At 45.5% G+C, this 21,300-nt stretch overlaps 1 protein-coding gene across 2 annotated transcripts in view; it reads left to right on the top strand.

Annotated features, from left to right (window-relative positions):
- Positions 1-21,300, top strand: part of A1CF (APOBEC1 complementation factor) — a 238,756-nt gene that overhangs the window by 98,361 nt on the left and 119,095 nt on the right. For both annotated transcript variants that reach the window (XM_078642914.1, XM_078642913.1), the window contains exon 4: positions 18,863-18,993. In XM_078642914.1, coding sequence (XP_078499040.1) covers positions 18,863-18,993 — 131 coding nt within the window. The remainder of the gene's footprint in view (positions 1-18,862; positions 18,994-21,300) is intronic.

Raw genomic sequence — 21,300 nt, 5'->3', positions numbered from 1 at the left:
ATAAGGGAGGTAGAGATGGAGGCCGGAAGATTTGGGAAAATCTCAGGGTATGCGTTAAATATTGCCAAGACGCAGATAATTAAAAAACAGCAAGTAGATTGCTCTGATAACCGGGTAGCTCAGTCAGGAGTGTATTTGGGAGTGATTATCACTGCTGACCTGGATATATTAGTGGAAAAAAACATCACACCAATAATAGCTAAAGTAAAGAAAGAATTGGATAGGCTTGATAATCTACATTTGACAATGGTGGGTCGTACCAATATTATAAAAATGCTGATTCTGCCCAAATTTTTATATATATTCAGAAGTATTCCATTACTATTTGAAGCTAAATGGTTTAAGAGCTGCGAACATATAATTAATAGGTTCTTATGGGCGAAGGGGGAAACTAGGAGAGCCTTGCGATATATGACACTTCCTCGAGAAAGGGGAGGATGATCTGTCCCAGATCGTAAACTCTAGTACTGGGCGACGGCTTTCCAGTATATGGCTGGCCTCCTAGGAGGAGCAGAGGTAGAAGGACAAGACAAATTAGGTACGCTAGCTATATATGGTCTGGTCATGGGGGCAGAAACACAAAACATTTTATTGAAGTTTACAGAACCTAGTTATTTTAAAAGGACTAGATTTAAGACACTTCAAGCTGCATACACGGTATGGAAAGCGTTTGCTAAGAAATCAGGACCAGGGAAATATAATTTTTACACAAGAATGAATAGCAATCCCACCTTCCCAGATGAGATATTTAATCATTCAGCTTTTGATGAATGGGGAGGAAGGGAATAATTATGATTGGTAATATGCTTGGTCCACAGGGATTGCTGCAATTTTCAGAACTGCAGGCTATATATGATTTGGATACAAGAAATTTTTTTAAATATTTGCAAGTCAGAAGTTTTCTTATCACGAAAAGGGGGGGACCTGCTGGATTTGGTAAAAACCCAATTATGGAAATTATTCAGAGGGGTGTTGACTGTACGATTAAAAGAATATATTCTGAACTTATAAAATCCAAACAAGACGATATGGAAAAATGGGCAGAGAAGTGGGCAAACAGTCTAGATATTGGGGATGAAATGTTTTATCAGTCATTAGAGCTGGGGCAAAAAAACGCTCTGTTCAGCCTCATTACAGGCACAACATTATAAAACCCTTTACCATTTGTATTATACACCTGCAAAAATAGCACAATGGGGAGGGACAGCAGGTATTACATGTTTTAGATGTGGAGGCCCAGTGGCAGATTTATTGCATATCTTTGCTTTATGCCCTCATCTACAAACAGCAAAAACAGATATCGGAAATTTTATAAGTATCCTACTAGGAAAAGAGATATTGCTAACCCCATCATTAATACTCTTGGGAGTAAATAATGAAGATACGCAAATAAATTACAAGAGATTTATTTTCGTGGCTATGGCAGCTTTGAGACTATCTATAGCCATGGCATGGTTGGACCCTTTGCCACCAACTTATTCACAGTGGTTGGGTAAATTATTATCAATATACAATTTAGAAACTGCAATATATCCCAGAAGGGGGAAAAAGGGGAATAAATTGGGAAAGCAGATTTGGGAACCTATTACATTATAGAAGGAAGGAACTACTCGTTAAAGTAGATGCTATGATTTGATTGGTTGAGGTTTCTCTCTTTACTTATATTATTTTGTTTAAATATTACTCCTTGGTCTTTATCTTATCTCTAATATTTATTTTTAAGTTGCAACATATCCTATTTAACATTTCGATCTTGACTATCTAATTAATGTTTGATAAATTTACAAAAATACGATTCAACAATGCAATGAAGGTAATTGTAATGTATTAGTCTGTAGTAATTGAGAATGATTTGTCTTTCCTTTGTATAAAAATAAGTACTCTGTACATGTATACACGGAGAAAAATCTTTAATAAAAATACTTAAAAAAAAAAAAAAATCGCCGCCTAAAATAATAGGGGCATTCAAGTCGAGAAGACTAGTTTTTAGACTTATCAGAGCCTCTGGGGAATCCTGATTTTGCCCATAATAGACTGCATATGTCAACCGTGTATTTTTTATGACTAAAGAGGCGGTGAGCCATCTACCTGTAGAGTCAGTTTCGTATTTCTCGACTCTTATCCCGCTATCGGTTCGAATACATGTAGTGTCTGTTGCCTTAAATGACAATCTTGTCACTTCTTTCTCTTTTGGGTTGTGCTATGCCTACAACATATTTTTGAAGATTAAAAACGAGGCTCAAATAAAGTTTATATAATGTATCGAAGATGGCTGCCTGAAGGGGTGCATTTTCTTTGCGCTCTGCCATGACACAGCTGACATTTCTATATTAACATAGTTCAGGCAAGGTGAGGACCCTGGATGCTGCTATGTCTCCTGCTTCAGTCCCTCTTTTGGGGGCTCCGGGGTTTTCGTTTGTTCATGGATGAGAGAGGAACTGCAGGCTGCTCTGACCAGGCCTTTGGGGTGTGGTCTGCTGGGAGAGCTCTACAGAAGCAGGCCGCTGCAGTGGTTGCCTACTGCACTGCTAATGGGCAGAGGAATGGCCAAGAGTATTGTAGGGATAGGTGGGCTAGTCAGAGGACGGCCTGTCCAAAAGGCAAGGTAAAGGTAGAAACAGTAAGTGGAGTGGGTCGAAGGAGACTGCACAGGTACAGGGGATGAAGCACGTACACAGGTGAAGAGTGGACGTGCCCTCTGATTTGGTGGGAGCCACGCAGGATTGACTGGGCTGCAGTAGGAGCTCGTGTCCTGGCAGAGTGGTGGGGCGAAGGTGGTGAAGGGGGGTCAGAGGACAAACAAAGGAGGCACAAAACAATAATACATAACTTACCTGCTGCATCCTCGCATCTCTGCTCTTCTGCTCCATCCTCACCAGCATAGGCTCCCAGAATCCCCTGCGGCCAATCCAGATGCTGCTTTCATGAGGCTTAAATCAGCATCATGATTGGCCTGAGTGCCGAGGATTTGTGTTCCCAGTGGGTCTGGGGGCCTGCGCTTGCTCTCTGCAACCCGGCAATGCAGCTAGGGTTGGAGAGAGCTTTAGTGTGCATGGCATTTTCGTGGGACTGAGACCGCCGGCCAACCCATCATGCGCACTGACAACAGTTGCCATGTTCACCACTCCCCCTCCATGACGGTCGCACCCCCAAGCTTCGGCTATTGTAAGAAAAATAAAACGATGATAAAAACTTTTATTATCACTTTATTTTTACATTTTGAGGCTGATGGGGGTGGGGATGGACCTCTGCTATAACGGAGGAGCAGCCGCTGCTGGGCTGAGCTGTTAGGTGTCACCAAGAGCAGTGGCTGAGAGACTTGGCATGCTTTGCCTAACTCCACTAATGGTTCAATAGTGTGTGACACAGAAGCTCTACATATGCAGTGGTGTGGGGAGAATCTGCACAAGATACGAATTGCTTCAACACACAGACACTCACACGTCCTCTCTCACATAAACACTTCCCCCTGCAAGCATGCAAACAACATATATTTAAAAGCATTTTTTACTTACCTGAGCTGTCAGCCAAGGTCCCATTTAAGCTAACTATGTTCCATTTATATTAGACTAATGGTAAAAAATGGAACATTATTCATTATTAGTGTAGATAAAAATTGCAGAAAACAAAGAGGGTGGAGCCCTGACTGATGCCCATAAGGGCAAGGTTAAACCTCCTGTCTCACAAACGAGGAATACAATTCAGAAGAAGACCTGAACGGACTCCTATAGAATGTTGGAGTGTCATAAAATGTACTATTTTTGTAAATCTGATACAGGTCAAAATGGGTTAAAGCTTATACACTACAAGGGTGCCCACAAGGTATACCTGTCCTCACAGTTGATGCACAAAATAGACCCAACAACAGTGAACAGTGTCCAAGATGTTAAGCTAGCACAGGTAGGTAGTAGTTTGGAAAATGAATGAACTGGGGGGCGTAGTCTGTCCACGCAGGAAGATGGCCGCCTGACCGCTGAGCTCCGCTGTGGGACGGGCCCCTGATGGGATTTCTCCCGCTTACCTCTGCCGCAGGAGTCTCCCTTTGTCTCCCGCTGTCGGCTGGGTGCAGGCGGAGGGGTTCTCTGATGTTTTGCGGCTGTGGAGGAGCTCCATGATGTTCCCCGGCGGCTGTGTGGTGATGGCTTCTGGTTCCCGGCGGCTGGTGCAGTGAGTTCTTGAAAACGCGCGCAGTTTCCTCAGCGCCGCCTTCAGCCGCGCCTCCTCGCCTTGTAGACCGCACCTCATCCGGCGTTCTCCATGCCCAGACTCGCAGATCGCCTCCTCCTGGTGTCTCGAAGGTGCTGCGACAATATTGAAGCGTAATTGCTCATTTTGGAAACTGTTTCAACGCTGCGCATTTTCTCCTCACTAAGTCGCTTTTCAGCTTGTCAGAACACGCTTCCTCAGCATTTGAGCGCACTCTGGCTCCAACTCTACATCCCTCATGTAAACTGGAACTCTTTCTCTTATTCTTTGACTCATTCACACTGCTTCTCATGATTTTTTGGTCCATTTTGCACATTTTACGCAGTGTTTTCTTTTCTTTGATAATGGACTCAACAATTCTCTGGCATTTGAGATAAATGTGCATGTGTTACTGTTTTTACCATGATTACTATGTTATTACATTGCATAATCTCAATTACTTTGTTCTTCTGTGACATGGTTTTTTACAGCTAATACTTACGTTGCATGACCAGTATTCTCCTCACAACCTTTGCAATTTTCACTGTGTTTTTTACATAATGGTGAGGTACTAATTGTATCGCTGGGAGTGTACTCTGTCCCTTGCTTGGGCCAGTTCTTCCTGTGATAAACTTGATTAATGTGTCTTTTACCTCAAATGAATCTCCCTTGCTTTGCGCAAAGCACTCATTAGGGGATTCCACATAATGTTTTAAGACACACAACGCCTTATCTACCACTGATTTAACTTGATTTACTAGTCACATGGCCAGGTTGGCTTGTAATCTCCTTGAGATGTTTTTCACTTTCTTTTCTGTCAGTCTTGTGCCTGATATCTTTGCATGTTCATTCATTTTCTCACATGTTGGGGCTTATTGCATGTGCTTATTTGCTGAGGTGTAGAGTGCGGGTTGGTTACTCCTTTTGCAAATATATCACTTTTCCGCACGAGCTTGTTGTAGGGGAAGCATTTTAGTGCATTGGCCATATGTGATCTATACTTTAGATATTACATGCCATATTGTTTTGCCCTTTTTCTTGTTATTTATTGCGACAGTGCCCTCCTCATTGCTTCATATCACGCTACCACATCGATTCGCTTTTGTAGGACGTCTGTGCAGCGGGCAGCACCAATGTCTACCAATAGGAACGGTAGTAAAGGACATAAGCAACCACTCTTTGCTGAGGTTTTGAAACAACCTACCAGTATGTCAACGAAAGGGAGCTTACCCACAACCCCAAATGTATCTCAGGTCCTGTCAACTCATACTGACCACACATTAACAGATACTATGCAAAGAATATTGCAGTAGCTTTCTGGGGTCAATCGCCGACTAGAAGGCATGGATCTTACAATAACTTCTTTTAGCTGAAGAAACTAAATCGATTTGTGCGGATCTTACTACTTTCCATATGAAAATTGAAACTCTTGACTCTAAAGTACTGACTATGGAGAGTCGCTTGGATACGATTCAAAGTTCAGAACAGGGTCTTCTTTTCCTCCACAGCAAAATCATAGATTTGGAAGATCGCAGCCGTAGAGATAATGTCAGCTTTTTTGGTTTTTCTGAGAGTATTAAAGGCCAAAACATGAAACCATTCCTCTGTGGTACTCTTCCATTAATGACTGGCATTTCCTTCACTCCACCTCTGGAAATCCAACGAGCTCACAGAATTGGCCCTCCACGTTCTGATCCCAATGCACGTCCGAGGCCCATTATTGCTTGTTTTCTCAGACATGAACAAACCCGACAAATTTTGTCTGCGGCGCGTTCACGAGGTCCCTTTCTTTTCCAAGGTAACACTATCCACATCGTGGCTGATTTCTCTAAAGAAATGAATGAGCGAAGGAAGGCATTTCTATCCATGCGACCTCAATTACGTCAACTAGACATTAAGTATGGTTTGTTTGAGCCCGCACGTTTTCGGATTACCAGAAATGGAGAATCCAAGGAATTCTATGATCCTGCGTTTCTGCAACAATTTCTGGATGATATCAAACCTCACGACATGGACACGCAGTCTTCTTATTGTGATCAGTCCCAGTCATCTCCTCCCTCTTCCTCAAATGTACCAACTCAACAGCTACGTGCTACTAGCAGGTCCAGGCAGCGAGGCAGAGATTTTAGTAGACTCAATCGCTCTCAGGATGATAAGGCCTCTGCTTTGCGCTCTGTCTCTACTCATACAAAGGAACCGCAAAGGGACAAATCTAGATAGCCTTTGAAAACACCTTCAGATGCTGACTGAACAATACTTTATTAATAGTTTACTTTACTTGTGGGACACCCCCGCGCCGCACGGCCACCAGCTGCTGCGTGTGCCCCTCTGCCCCGTTGTGCCTGACTGCCGAGCCGCCGGCCGCCTTGCGTCTCCCTGTGCGCTCGGCTCCAGCTGTTTTGCCGTAATTTGTGCTTGTCTTTTTTTCCCCCGTAAGTTTTGCCTGTTTTGCCGTAATTTGTGCTTGTTTTTCTTTTCCCCCGTAAGTATTGCCTGTTTTGCCGTAATTTGTGCTTGTTTTTCTTTTCCCCCGTAAGTTTGCCTGTTTTGCCGTAATTTGTGCTGTTTTCTGTGACATTGTATTTCTGTGCTAACGTCTACCCTTTTCCCGCCGCCCTCGCCGCTCTCCCTCCCCGCTTCCCGCCACCGCCAGTTACCCCGCCCCTTTCTCTTTTGTTCCCTCCCCGCTCCCGCCTCCCAGCTGCTCCGCCCACCCGCGCACTTGGCCTTATATGGCGACCGTGCGACGCAGGTGAGTGTGACCCACTTGTGGGACACCCCCGCGCCGCACGGCCACCAGCTGCTGCGTGTGCCCCTCTGCCCCGTTGTGCCTGACTGCCGAGCCGCCGGCCGCCTTCCGTCTCCCTGTGCGCTCGGCTCCAGCTGTTTTGCCGTAATTTGTGCTTGTCTTTTTTTCCCCCGTAAGTTTTGCCTGTTTTGCCGTAATTTGTGCTTGTTTTTCTTTTCCCCCGTAAGTATTGCCTGTTTTGCCGTAATTTGTGCTTGTTTTTCTTTTCCCCCGTAAGTTTGCCTGTTTTGCCGTAATTTGTGCTGTTTTCTGTGACATTGTATTTCTGTGCTAACGTCTACCCTTTTCCCGCCGCCCTCGCCGCTCTCCCTCCCCGCTTCCCGCCACCGCCAGTTACCCCGCCCCTTTCTCTTTTGTTCCCTCCCCGCTCCCGCCTCCCAGCTGCTCCGCCCACCCGCGCACTTGGCCTTATATGGCGACCGTGCGACGCAGGTGAGTGTGACCCACTTGTGGGACACCCCCGCGCCGCACGGCCACCAGCTGCTGCGTGTGCCCCTCTGCCCCGTTGTGCCTGACTGCCGAGCCGCCGGCCGCCTTGCGTCTCCCTGTGCGCTCGGCTCCAGCTGTTTTGCCGTAATTTGTGCTTGTCTTTTTTTCCCCCGTAAGTTTTGCCTGTTTTGCCGTAATTTGTGCTTGTTTTTCTTTTCCCCCGTAAGTATTGCCTGTTTTGCCGTAATTTGTGCTTGTTTTTCTTTTCCCCCGTAAGTTTGCCTGTTTTGCCGTAATTTGTGCTGTTTTCTGTGACATTGTATTTCTGTGCTAACGTCTACCCTTTTCCCGCCGCCCTCGCCGCTCTCCCTCCCCGCTTCCCGCCACCGCCAGTTACCCCGCCCCTTTCTCTTTTGTTCCCTCCCCGCTCCCGCCTCCCAGCTGCTCCGCCCACCCGCGCACTTGGCCTTATATGGCGACCGTGCGACGCAGGTGAGTGTGACCCACTTGTGGGACACCCCCGCGCCGCACGGCCACCAGCTGCTGCGTGTGCCCCTCTGCCCCGTTGTGCCTGACTGCCGAGCCGCCGGCCGCCTTGCGTCTCCCTGTGCGCTCGGCTCCAGCTGTTTTGCCGTAATTTGTGCTTGTCTTTTTTTCCCCCGTAAGTTTTGCCTGTTTTGCCGTAATTTGTGCTTGTTTTTCTTTTCCCCCGTAAGTATTGCCTGTTTTGCCGTAATTTGTGCTTGTTTTTCTTTTCCCCCGTAAGTTTGCCTGTTTTGCCGTAATTTGTGCTGTTTTCTGTGACATTGTATTTCTGTGCTAACGTCTACCCTTTTCCCGCCGCCCTCGCCGCTCTCCCTCCCCGCTTCCCGCCACCGCCAGTTACCCCGCCCCTTTCTCTTTTGTTCCCTCCCCGCTCCCGCCTCCCAGCTGCTCCGCCCACCCGCGCACTTGGCCTTATATGGCGACCGTGCGAACGCGCAGCGGCCACGCGCAGCGGGTGCGCCGATTGTGCGCCGAAGGCGCGCCAAAGGTAAGCCCGTCTGCGCCCGTCCGCGACCGGATCGCGACCAGCGCCAGGACCCCTGGTCCCCACCGACGGAAGCCGACCCGACGAACCTACAACGCCGCGGACCTCCTCGCACTCAACGCCGGCCGCACCCCAGGATGTCACCAAGCCGCCCCGAAGCACACCCACGGACCCTTCAGCTGCCACGCCTGCAGGTTCACCTGCATCCGGACCTGCCCTGCACCAGCACTCGCCAAGCCGAACATCAGCAGCAACCACCTCAAGTGCTTCCTGCTCAACACCCGCTCCGTCCACAGACACGCCGTAGAACTCTGGAACCTCCTCGACACCACAGCCCCCGACGTTGCCTTCCTCACCGAGACCTGGATGAACGCCTCCTCAGCCCCAGACATCGCCATCGCCATCCCGGAGGGCTACAAGATCATCCGGAGGGACCGCACCGCCAACCTGACGGGAGGAGGCATCGCCATCATCCACAGAGACACCATCCGCATCACGACCAACACCGACGACACCCTAACCACCGCTGAACACCTGCATTTCCAGATCCACACCGACCCGAAGACCACCCTCAGAGGCACCCTGATCTACCGACCCCCGGGACCACGCACACGATTCAGCGAGGACATCACCGACTTCGTCAGCCCGCATGCCCTCCCCTCCGCCGACTACATCCTCCTGGGGGACCTCAACTTCCACCTGGAGAACAACAGCGACCGAAACACCATCAGCCTGCTCGACAACCTCGCCAACCTCGGACTCAAGCAACTGGTGACCTCCCCCACCCACCTCGCCGGACACACACTCGACGCCGTCTTCTCATCCAGCAAAGACGTCACCTTCAGCCACGCAACAGGACTCCACTGGACGGACCACAGCTGCGTCCACTTCACCTTCAAAAGAACGACGATCCACCACCACCAGCAACAGGCTGCCCGAAGAAGCTGGAACAAGATCACAGCCGACCAGCTCACCGCTTCCCTGAGCCAGCACCCTCCCGCCAGCTCAGCGAACCCCAGCCAGGCCGCTGACAACCTCACGATGTGGATCAACAACTGCGCAGACGAACTCGCCCCTCTGAGAACCCCACCCAGCGGACCCTGCAGCAGAAAAACACCATGGTTCACCGACGAACTCAAGAGCTCCAAGAAGAACTGTCGAGCCCTCGAGAAAGTCTGGAGAAGGGAACCAACCACGGACAACATGACCACCCTCAAGCACGCCACCCGGAAACACCACCAACTGATCCGCGCCACCAAGAAAAATACATACAAGGACCGGCTGGACAACAACGCACACAACTGCAAGGAACTCTTCAACATCGTGAAAGAGCTCTCCAACCCTAACGCCGCAAACAACGACATCACCCCGTCGCAAGACCTCTGCAACTCCCTCGCGTCCTACTTCCACAACAAGATCGCGGACATACACAACAGCTTCAGCAACCAACCAACGGAAGCCACAACCGCAACAACGCCACCCACCACCACCCTCCGCACCTGGACTCCGATCAGCACCGAAGACACCATCCGCACAATGAACTCCATCCACTCCGGATCTCCGACCGACCCCTGCCCTCACCACGTCTTCAACAAGGCCGACGCTGTCATCGCACCCCACCTGCGGGACATCATCAACACCTCCTTCAACACCGCCACCTTCCCGGAGAGCTGGAAGCACGCCGAACTCAGCGCCCTTCTCAAGAAACCCACAGCAGACCCCACCGACCTCAAGAACTACCGTCCCATCTCGCTCCTCCCGTTCCCGGCCAAAGTCATCGAGAAGACCGTCAACAAACAACTGGCCGCCTTCCTCGAGACGAATGGATCCCTCGACCCCTCACAGTCTGGCTTCCGAGCGAACCACAGCACCGAGACCGCCCTCATCGCCGCCACCGATGACCTTCGAACTCTGATGGACAACGGGGAAACAGCGGCCCTCATCCTCCTGGACCTCTCCGCGGCTTTCGACACTGTCTGCCACCGCACCCTAGTACAGCGCCTCGGCAACATCGGAATCCAGGACAAGGCACTGGAATGGATCATCTCCTTCCTCGACGGAAGAACACAGAGAGTCCGTCTACCACCGTACAAGTCAGAGGCCACCGAAGTCATCTGCGGCGTACCCCAGGGATCCTCACTGAGCCCAACCCTCTTCAACGTCTACATGAGCCCCCTCGCGACCATCGCACGCCAACACAACCTGAACATCATCTCCTACGCCGATGACACCCAGCTGATCCTCTCCCTGACCAACGACCCCGACGCCGCCAGAGCCAACCTGCACGAAGGGATGAGAGAGGTAGCCGAATGGATGACGACCAGCCGCCTGAAACTGAACTCAGACAAGACGGAGGTCCTCATCCTGGGCTCCTCGCCCTCCGCCTGGGACGACTCCTGGTGGCCCCCCGCCCTGGGCACCGCACCCAAACCGACGGACCACGCACGCAACCTGGGCTTCATCCTGGACTCCTCCCTCTCCATGACCAGACAAGTCAACGCCGTCTCCTCGTCATGCTTCAACATCCTGCGCATGCTACGGAAGATCTTCCGGTGGATCCCCACCGAGACCAGGAAGACTGTCACCCAGGCCCTCGTCACTAGCCGACTGGACTACGGCAACGCCCTCTACGCCGGAACCACCGCCAAGCTCCAGAAGAGACTCCAGCGGATCCAGAACGCCTCAGCCAGACTCATCCTCGACATCCCACGAAACAGCCACATCTCCGGACACCTGAGAGACCTGCACTGGCTCCCGGTCAACAAGAGAATCACCTTCCGCCTCCTCACCCACGCGCACAAAGCCCTACACGACCAAGGCCCGAGCTACCTCAACAACAGGATCAACTTCTACACTCCCACGCGCCTCCTCAGATCAACCAGCCACGCCCTCGCCGCCGTCCCCCGCATCCGAAGAGCGACAACAGGAGGAAGGTCCTTCTCCCACCTGGCTGCCAAGACCTGGAACTCACTCCCGTCCGACCTGCGCCTGACCCAAGACCACCTCTCCTTCAGGAAGAAGCTCAAGACCTGGCTGTTCGAGCAGTAACGGCACCCCCCCCCTCCCAGCGCCTTGAGACCCTACGGGTGAGTAGTGCGCTATATAAATGACTTGATTGATTGATTGATTGATGTCTTTTTGCGTTTCCAATCATATAATGTAACCACTAATGTTTCCTCTCTCATCTTACTGTTCTTGTTCTAATACCCTTGCATACTTTCTGTTTTAGTCTTCCTCGCTCTCAGGATGATAGGGTGTCAGCCCTGCACTCTGTTTCTACTCTTACTAAGGACCCGCAGCGAGACAAATCTAGATCGCTTCTTAAAACTCCTTCAGATGCTGACTGAATTCTTCTTTATTGTTTAATTGTTTATTTTTGTACTTTCTATCTCCTCACTATTATCCTAACTCTCATTCTATTTTCCTTTTTCATATTACGTTTTCTGCTCTGATGTTTTTCTTTCTTCTTCATCTATGTATTTCTATGATTTCTTGATATGGATGCTGATTATTTCAGATGTTGACTGAACTCTTCTTTATTGTTTAATTGTTTCTTTTGTACTTTCTTATCTCTTCACTCCTATCCTAACTTCAGCTCTATTTTCCTTTTCATGTTGCATTCTCTGCTCTGATGTTTTTCTTTCTTATTCATCCATGTATTTCTATGATCTCTTGATATGGATGCTGATTCTGAAATTCAATTGTTTATTTTGTTGATTTATTGTATTATATAACATACTTACTTTTCCTTCATATTTCATATTGCAGTATTCACTCCAATATCATTGTGCAATCTCACGTTAGCATTCTTTTTTTTTGCTTTTCAAATTCATATCTTCTTCTTATTATGTTGTTTATTGCATGTTTAGGCCATAGTACTTCACGTGTTGCATTTCCTTTCTACTTTGCTGATCTCCATTTGGAGATACTAGTATTATTCAATCTGACAATGTATATTTCATATACTTAGTTATCTACAGGGTGTAGTTTATATTGCTATTGATTTGTTCTATGTGTTTGTAGGTCTACTTTGTTATCTCCTTCATCTCTCTGTTCTGAATTATTATTATTATAATTTGTTTTTATTATACATGTTTTCCATTCTTTCTCATTTTCCTCCGTCCTCTTGCTTTATAACTTATATCCTACAATTTTTCCTCTCTCCTCGTATTCTTTTCTTTTCTTTTTCACATTCCTTATAGTCTATATTATGTCTTTCTTCCTTCTAAATATTTTCTGTCTTCATTTATTGCATTACCGTAATCTTTTATCATAGTTATAGCATATTGTAGATGTCAATGTTCTTATTTCATGGCTTTATATTACATAGTAGTGTGTTAGGGTTTATTATGGTTATGATAATGTTACACTCAATATTTTGCATGTTTGACGTTTTCCATATATTCCATATTATCCTTTATTAATTTGCTTCACATTTTTCTTTCCTCGGATGGGGTCCTGTCCCACGGCATTGCTTTAGTGCGCCCAGACCCACGGTTAACAGTCTTAGTTCCTTCTTTATTTTCCTATATTATATTTTCTCCACTTCTTCTATCTTCTCTATTCTATCTATTCGGTTCCTTCTTTACTTTCCTATTTTATTCTTTTTCCTCCTAATACCTTATTTTTTTATTTTCTTTTTACCTTTTCTATTTCGGATACTTACTCTGTATTTCTGAACTTCTTCGCATTCGCCTTTTTTTTTTCTCTCTTTCTTATCAGTTTCTCCGACTTTTACACACTTTGTCTTTTGTTCTCCAGAGTAACATCTTTTTGTCTTTCTCTTCATATACTTCTTTCTTTTCTTCTGTTTTATCTTATTCTTCACTTCTTCTGTTATGTCTTCTGCTCCTCCATTATCGGTGATTTCCTGGAATGTTCATGGTCTCACCCATTATATAAAACGAAAGAAAGTCCTTTCATATTTGCACTCTAAACATGTGGACATTGCCTTACTGCAGGAAACACATTTGGATGATGTTGAATCTAGTAAACTCAGCAGAGATTGGGTCGGAAAAGTTATTCATAGTAGTGTTTCTAAACCTGACCCCACTAATCCTAATCCTGTTCGTAAATGTGGTGTAGCCATCCTTTTCCGGAAGTCACTTCCCTTCACAATTTCCAAAACATGGTCTGATCCGGAGGGTCGATATGTTTTTGTTAAACTGAAAATTGGGAACTCTTTTTTTTGTCTCGGCTCTATATATGCTCCACTTGGTACCAAAAAACACTTTTTCCTTGGAATGAATCGCCTTCTCACAGAAATAAATGCCTCTCAATTTCTCATTGGAGGGGATTAGAACTTGGCTCCAGATCCTGCCCTTGACAAAACAGGATGCCTTGATACTGTTAACGCTTCAGATAGAGCCATTTTGCGTGATGTTCTTGTTGACAATGGTCTTGTTGACCATTGGAGGCTTAGTCACCCACGGGATAAAGAATATACGTTCGTTTCTTCTACCCGCCATGGCACATTTTCCCGTCTCGACTATTTCCTTCTTACGCAAAAGGCGGTTCAGTTGGTTACTGAGTCGAGGATTTTGGAATCAGCCATATCCGATCACTCTCCTGTTCTTTTGTCTCTCGATTTAGGTCTCTCTAGTCCAGGACGCAAACCATGGAGGTTGAACATAAACAAATATAAAACGCCTGCAGGTAAACTTCTTTTACAATCACATCTTCAGGATTATCTCACTATTAATGAGGATTCAATTTCCTCTAAGAGAACGGTCTGGGCAGCTGCTAAGGTGACCATTAGAGGTCAATTAATGCGTGATGCTGCTCTTATTAACAAGAACAACGTTACTAAACAACTAGATCTCGAGCAAGACATTCAACGGCTTTCTCACTCATATATCTCAAATCCTACCCTCCAGAATCGTAAATTGTTGGAACAGGCACGAATGTCTCTTAATAGTCTTTTCACTTCTAAGGCTGAGTACGCCTTGCAAAAAATGAAAGGGCGACACTATGAGCAGGGGGAAAAAGCTGGTCGGTTACTGGCTGCGCAACTGCGCCAGAGGGAGGCCGCTATGGCGATTCCGGCCATTAAATCCAGTTGTGGTGACGTACTTACTAGACCACAAGAAATAGTTGAAGAATTTGCTTCCTTTTATAGATCTCTTTATTCTCCAAGCACTCATATAGATAAACTCAAAATGTCCAAATTTTTAGATGCAATACATCTTCCACGACTTTCAGATGATGGTAGAGCTTTACTTGATGGTATCATTACAAAAGATGAGATTTCTTCTGCTATAACTGCCTTACCATACCATAAAGCTCCGGGAGATGATGGTTTTCCTCCAGAATTTTATAAATGGACTGGCCAGAGCATGATTGATACCTTACATGCCGCGTTTAAAGAAGCCGTTGAGGAATCCTCTTGCGGATCTCTTTCTAACAAAGCAATTATAGCTGTTTTACCAAAACCTGGTAAGGATCCCTTGTTGTGTGGCAGTTATCGGCCTATATCACTCTTGAATTCTGATATTAAAATACTGGCTAGCATTCTTGCATCACGTCTTCGTAAAGTTTTACCTTCTGTAATTCATAATTCACAAGTAGGTTTTGTTACGGGTCGCTCATCTCGGAATCTTCTCCGTACTTTATCTCATGCTTTATGGTCAGCTAAACATCTTGCAGACGATGCATTACTTCTTTCCCTTGATGCTGAAAAAGCATTTAATCGCATTGAATGGGAATACCTTTTTACAGTCATGCAAAGGTTCGGCTTAGGGGATCAATTTATAGATAAAGTGTGTCTGCTCTATGATAGCCCATTAGCTCAAGTTAACTGCGGTGGTTTTCTGTCTACCTCATTTCCAATTCGACGAGGTACTCGTCAAGGTTGTCCACTCTCCCCTCTCCTTTTCCTCCTAGCAATGGAACCTCTGGCTGCAGCAATTCGACAATCTGCTGCAGTAGTGGGCGTCCCTCTTCCAATTGGCCATTCTAAAATTTATTTATATGCAGATGACATTCTTCTTACCCTTACTGATCTTCCCCATTCTCTTCCCGCTCTTCTCCAAATTATCAACGATTTCTCTTCTTTCTCAGGTTACAAGATAAACTGGGATAAAAGTGAAGCATTACCCATGTCCATTGGTACTACAAAAGCAGCAATCTCTGGCTTTCCCTTTCATTGGCAACCATCCCGGCTTAAGTACTTAGGAATATTAATTAATAGAGGTTTGGATAATATGGTCACGGATAATTTGGCTCCTTTAATCCCGCAAATGCAAAGAGACTTTGATAAATGGAAAGCTCTGGGACTATCTCTCTGGGGACAGGTTCAGGCGGTTAAGATGGTCACTCTACCATGGTTTCTTTATGTTCTAGGTATGCTCCCTCTCCACATTCCCCTAACTACTCTTCGATCCATTGACTCCAAAATAAAACCTTTTGTCTGGGGTACGGTTAAACCTCGCCTTGCTTTGGCCAAATTAAAGGCTCATCAACTACATGGGGGTATAGGTCTTCCCGCCATTGAGCATTATTCACTTGCCCTTCATATCTCACAACTCACTTTTTTTCTGCCCAAATCTAAAGATATACCTCAATGGGTTCCACTTGAACGTCACCTTTTGACTCCTGGTTTAGGTTTGTCCCTTCTATATGGCACGGGGACCAATTCTTCCGATCCTAAAAACCCTATATTGTCTGCAATGCATAAATCTTGGCAGAGAGGTCATCGCATACTTCAATCTAATTTGCGAGTTCACGTTAAAGCTCCTTTATGGCTTAATTCATCCATTCGTATTAGTGGTCGCACTTTGTCCTGGCCTTTATGGCAAGAAGCTGGCATCAATTTTATAGATCAACTTTTTCATGATGGAACTTTTAAACCCTTTTCCCACCTTAGCGAAGAATTCCATTTGCCTCCTACACAATCCTATAAATATACCCAACTTCAACAAGCTATCACGAAGCACTTAGGCTCTCCACCAGGCTTACTTTCTTTATCTCCTATTTTGTCTTATTTGCAGTTATGGGGAAATCTTAAAGGTGTGACTTCTGGTCTTTATAAAACATTTCTGCATCCTCTATTTTCACAGCCTCTCTCCCAAACTCTTCAGTTGAAATGGCAAGCCCGTTTATCAGTTGTATATTCCAATACTCAATGGGATCAAATTTTAGAAGCACTACATAAGTAGGTTCGAGAAGCTCGTCTCAAATTTTGTATTTTCAAAATTATCCATGAATGGCATTGGTCTCCTGTTAAATTACATCAAGCTAAGTTGTTATCACATACTTCCGGCTGGAGATGTTCTGCTTCCAGATGTGATAGTACACATATCATTTGCGACTGTCTTCGTACTAGATCCTTTTGGCTTTTTGTAAGGAAGACATTGGCTTCTACAATGTCATTACCTCTACCTTTTACACCTGCCAACATTCTTTTACACGATTTTCGAGGTTTTCCAAAACTTTCCAAACTGCAAATTCGTCTTCTTCATACTGCTTTGGCTACGGCCAAAATTTGTATACTGCGTCACTGGAAATCCCCCTCGACTCCTTCACAGGAAGAATGGTTGGTGGCAATGATGCAAACAGCTTTACATGAACGCACAATTTATAATTTACAAGATCAGGCTACCATTTTTCTCCAAATTTGGTCCCCTTTCCTGGAAACCACTCTGGACGATGACTCTGCTCCTACTCCGTCTTCTTCTACAGATACTGTTGCTGTTTAATTGTATTCTTTCCTTGATCCCTTCCCTGTTACTCTACTATTGTTGTCTTTTCCCCTTCCTTCGTACCGATTCTCCTCTTATCCGTTCTTGTTACTCTGGTAATCTTTTCCTTTCTTTTCTTTTCTTTCTTTCTCTTTTCTTCACTTTTCTTCTCTTTTCCTTTCTTTTCTTTTCTTTACCTTTTCCTCTATAGTATAATTTACCTATTATTCTTCATATTGTTATCACATATAGGATTATGGAATATATGTTATGTTTGCTTCCTCATATTTGTTATATCTTATGTGAGTTCTCTTCTCACTTGTATTTTCTTCCATTTACCATTATATTATTCTGATTTATTACTACATTTGTATTTGTGTTTTCATCTGCGAATTTTAATAAAAAATTTCAACACAAAAAAGAAAATGAATGAACTGACCTATCGGGTGTAGTGTCAACTAGCCATGTCTCCGTTTAGGTGAAATTCCTACTCCCAAAAGAGAGAAGAATTCAGCTAAGGGCCATATGTACTAATGTCTGGTCGCAAATTGCGACTAGTATTTTTGCAACTAGTGAAGATTTGTAATGACTGATCTATTTACTAATAGGTAGGTTCTTGAAAATATGAATCATAGTGGGGCGCAAACAGACATACCTCATGAATACTAATGAGGAAAGTTGAAAATTGCTATACATTTTGATTGGAGACTGTCACAGAAATGGTGGCCTGCTCGGGCCAGCAGACTATGATGTCTGTGATCGACTTCCTTACTGTACCCCCGACATGCATTGATATGGATAATAGTAGGACTTACAGAGCTGTACAATGGTATTACAGGAAACAATAGGATGAAGTAGGGAATGCATGAAATAATCTCATCCACTGATGATTGCTCGTGGCACATTCCAGATCATCAGTTTTCACCCACTTTATCACTCTAGACAGAGATTTGATAAATCAGTTTTGGCCCTCCTGCAAAGAAACAGTTCAGCCTTAACTGCCAGGCCAAGTACCAGCCACATGGGAACACAAGCACCGCAGACCAGTTCAGAGGGGACCCAACCTGGCAATTGTGGCTGGACTGTTCCAATTAGAGCAGGCCCAAAGCTGATTTGCATATGGCTGCTTCCTGTCTGAGGTACAATGGGGGCACACAATCACAGATTGGAATGTGGCCCAAGTAATTACCAGTGGGTGGGATTAATGCAAGCCTTCCACCCATCACTGTTTCGTTTTCCACAGAACAATGATATTGCACAACATAGCTGTCAAAATTTGAATGGATTTAAGCTAATGAAGCCCTTTGCAAGCAAATGTAATGTTTGCAGAGAAGTGTTGCTGCTTGAACATGCACTATAATTGCTCAGAGCGTGCAAGCATTTATATACATGCCTATTGTTTGAGAGAAGGGGAGTGGTTTTTGTTTCATATGCTTACAAAATAAAATAAAAATATATGAAAAATGTAAATAAATGAGGATAAATGATAACAGATGAGGAGCTATTTATACAGTAGGAAAAGGCGGACACAGTGTCCTTTTAGAAGGATCACCTCATATATTGTTCTTACATTGATTGCAACTTTGCCCATGATTAACATAATCACTAAACAATTTATTAGGGTTGATATGCTGCAATTATAAAAAAATATCATCAAAACACATTTCTTAAAACATATCTCTCACTAACAAATACTCTTGGATCTCCATATTTTCTTTTTTTATCTCACAGATTGGCAATATCTATGAAATGAGAATGATGATGGACTTCAATGGGAATAATAGGGGATATGCCTTTGTAACATTCTTCAATAAACAAGAAGCCAAAAACGCAATCAAGCAACTGAATAATTATGAAATTAGGTAAGAGCTTTTCCAACAACAATGGCAATACAGATCAATTTAGTGCAGGTCTTTAAAATAACAATAACTTGTCATTGTTTTTATCATTACTATTCATAGCTGTATTAATTCAAGCAAAACAGTTCAGGTGTAACACTGGCTGTCAGCTCATTTCATCGTTATACTGAAATTGCAGAAAATATCCTGGAACTCATTTGCAAGCCCTGTGCACCATCAGAATGTCGCTTTTTGTGATGTTCCAGTGGCACACAGGGATTAACCATATCTACAAGGCCACATAAAGCCACCCTGCTTGGCTTCTCATGACCTTGTAGATATGGAGTGAGGCAATGAAGCGCAAGTCGCTGCATTACTTCACACTATGCTGGGGAGGCGTGCCATGGGCGGTACGGTGGGTGTTCCCATGTAACACCCATGGCATTTGACACATTCCCAGATTTACAACAAGTTGTAAACCTGGGAATGCGTCAAGAGGCGTAGGGGAGGGGCAACGAGGATAAATAACATTATTTCTCCTTGTTTTTCCTTTTTCTATGAGTGCTGCAGTCAGACAACATAATCACCAGTAAATGCTCAGCAGTGAGGGTTTCTAGATACCTGAGTCAGGGGGAACCACTGCCAAGAACAACGGCATCCTCTGACCTCTAAACCTGCCCGGGAATCCAAGTGAGAGGTGGCATTGACATCCAACAGTTTTTGGTGGATTCTCCCTTGCTGCCCACCGCTAAATGACTCCCCTAATTTGAAAAAAACTTTTATTCAACTAACCTCAGGGCAGGTAAGTGAAAGGCTACTGTAATTAATAAACAGCATCTCACATAAACTAGGGCTATTGTCATACTGATTTCCTGGGGAAAATGCATGAAATGCTGGTCGTGTTCGAACATATAGTGTAGCAATGTCCCAATTGACACCCTATGGAATACGAATACGAATGCAGAAGGCATGGTAATGTTTTTCCTTTGAGATATTAGGAATAAGGCTAAAGAAGTCTGAATTTCTCCTTTTACGTCACTTTCTCTTGAGGGATTGAACCGTCTAATTTCCTGACTCAAGCCAGGATAAAGGCTGACCTTTCCAGATTACTATTATTTACAACAAGGGGTGGTGATGGACAGAGTCTCTGAATTAAGCAGAGTACTCTCACCCAGTCAAGAGATCAGGGCTAGATCCAACACCGTTTTTTAGCTCATTGCACCATCCCAGTTTCAGAACCTGGCTGTATGCAAATTAGTCTGTCCCTGGCCCAGTGCATCATGGGAACAGGGCAGACCAGACTACAAAAGCCAATTCTTACACTGGGAAGGAAACAAGCTTCCGGGGACCGGTTTCTGGCATTCCAGCCGTCTTCGGCCCGGCTTGCTTGAATCCTGATGGTGCAATGAGCAAGGGACTCACATCTGAGTATACCCTTCCACGCTTAGGGTGGACAAAATTATTTACAACAAGGGGTGGTGATGGAAAGAGTCTCTGAATTAAGCAGAGTACTCTCACCCAGTCAAGAGATCAGGGCTAGATCCAACACCGTTTTTTAGCTCATTGCACCATCCCAGTTTCAGAACCTGGCTGTATGCAAATTAGTCTGTCCCTGGCCCAGTGCATCATGGGAAAAGGGCAGACCAGACTACAAAAGTCAATTCTTACACTGGGAAGGAAACAAGCTTCCGGGGACCGGTTTCTGGCATTCCAGCCGTCTTCGGCCCGGCTTGCTTGAATCCTGATGGTGCAATGAGCAAGGGACTCACATCTGAGTATACCCTTCCACGCTTAGGGTGGACAAAATTATTTACAACAAGGGGTGGTGATGGACAGAGTCTCTGAATTAAGCAGAGTACTCTCACCCAGTCAAGAGATCAGGGCTAGATCCAACACCGTTTTTTAGCTCATTGCACCATCCCAGTTTCAGAACCTGGCTGTATGCAAATTAGTCTGTCCCTGGCCCAGTGCATCATGGGAACAGGGCAGACCAGACTACAAAAGCCAATTCTTACACTGGGAAGGAAACAAGCTTCCGGGGACCGGTTTCTGGCATTCCAGCCGTCTTCGGCCCGGTTTGCTTGAATCCTGATGGTGCAATGAGCAAGGGACTCACATCTGAGTATACCCTTCCACGCTTAGGGTGGACAAAATTATTTACAACAAGGGGTGGTGATGGACAGAGTCTCTGAATTAAGCAGAGTACTCTCACCCAGTCAAGAGATCAGGGCTAGATCCAACACCGTTTTTTAGCTCATTGCACCATCCCAGTTTCAGAACCTGGCTGTATGCAAATTAGTCTGTCCCTGGCCCAGTGCATCATGGGAACAG

Source organism: Lissotriton helveticus, chromosome 5_1 (assembly GCF_964261635.1).
Source record: "Lissotriton helveticus chromosome 5_1, aLisHel1.1, whole genome shotgun sequence".
Classification (NCBI taxonomy): Eukaryota; Metazoa; Chordata; class Amphibia; order Caudata; family Salamandridae; genus Lissotriton; species Lissotriton helveticus.
This window is presented reverse-complemented; position numbering and strand designations above follow the sequence as displayed.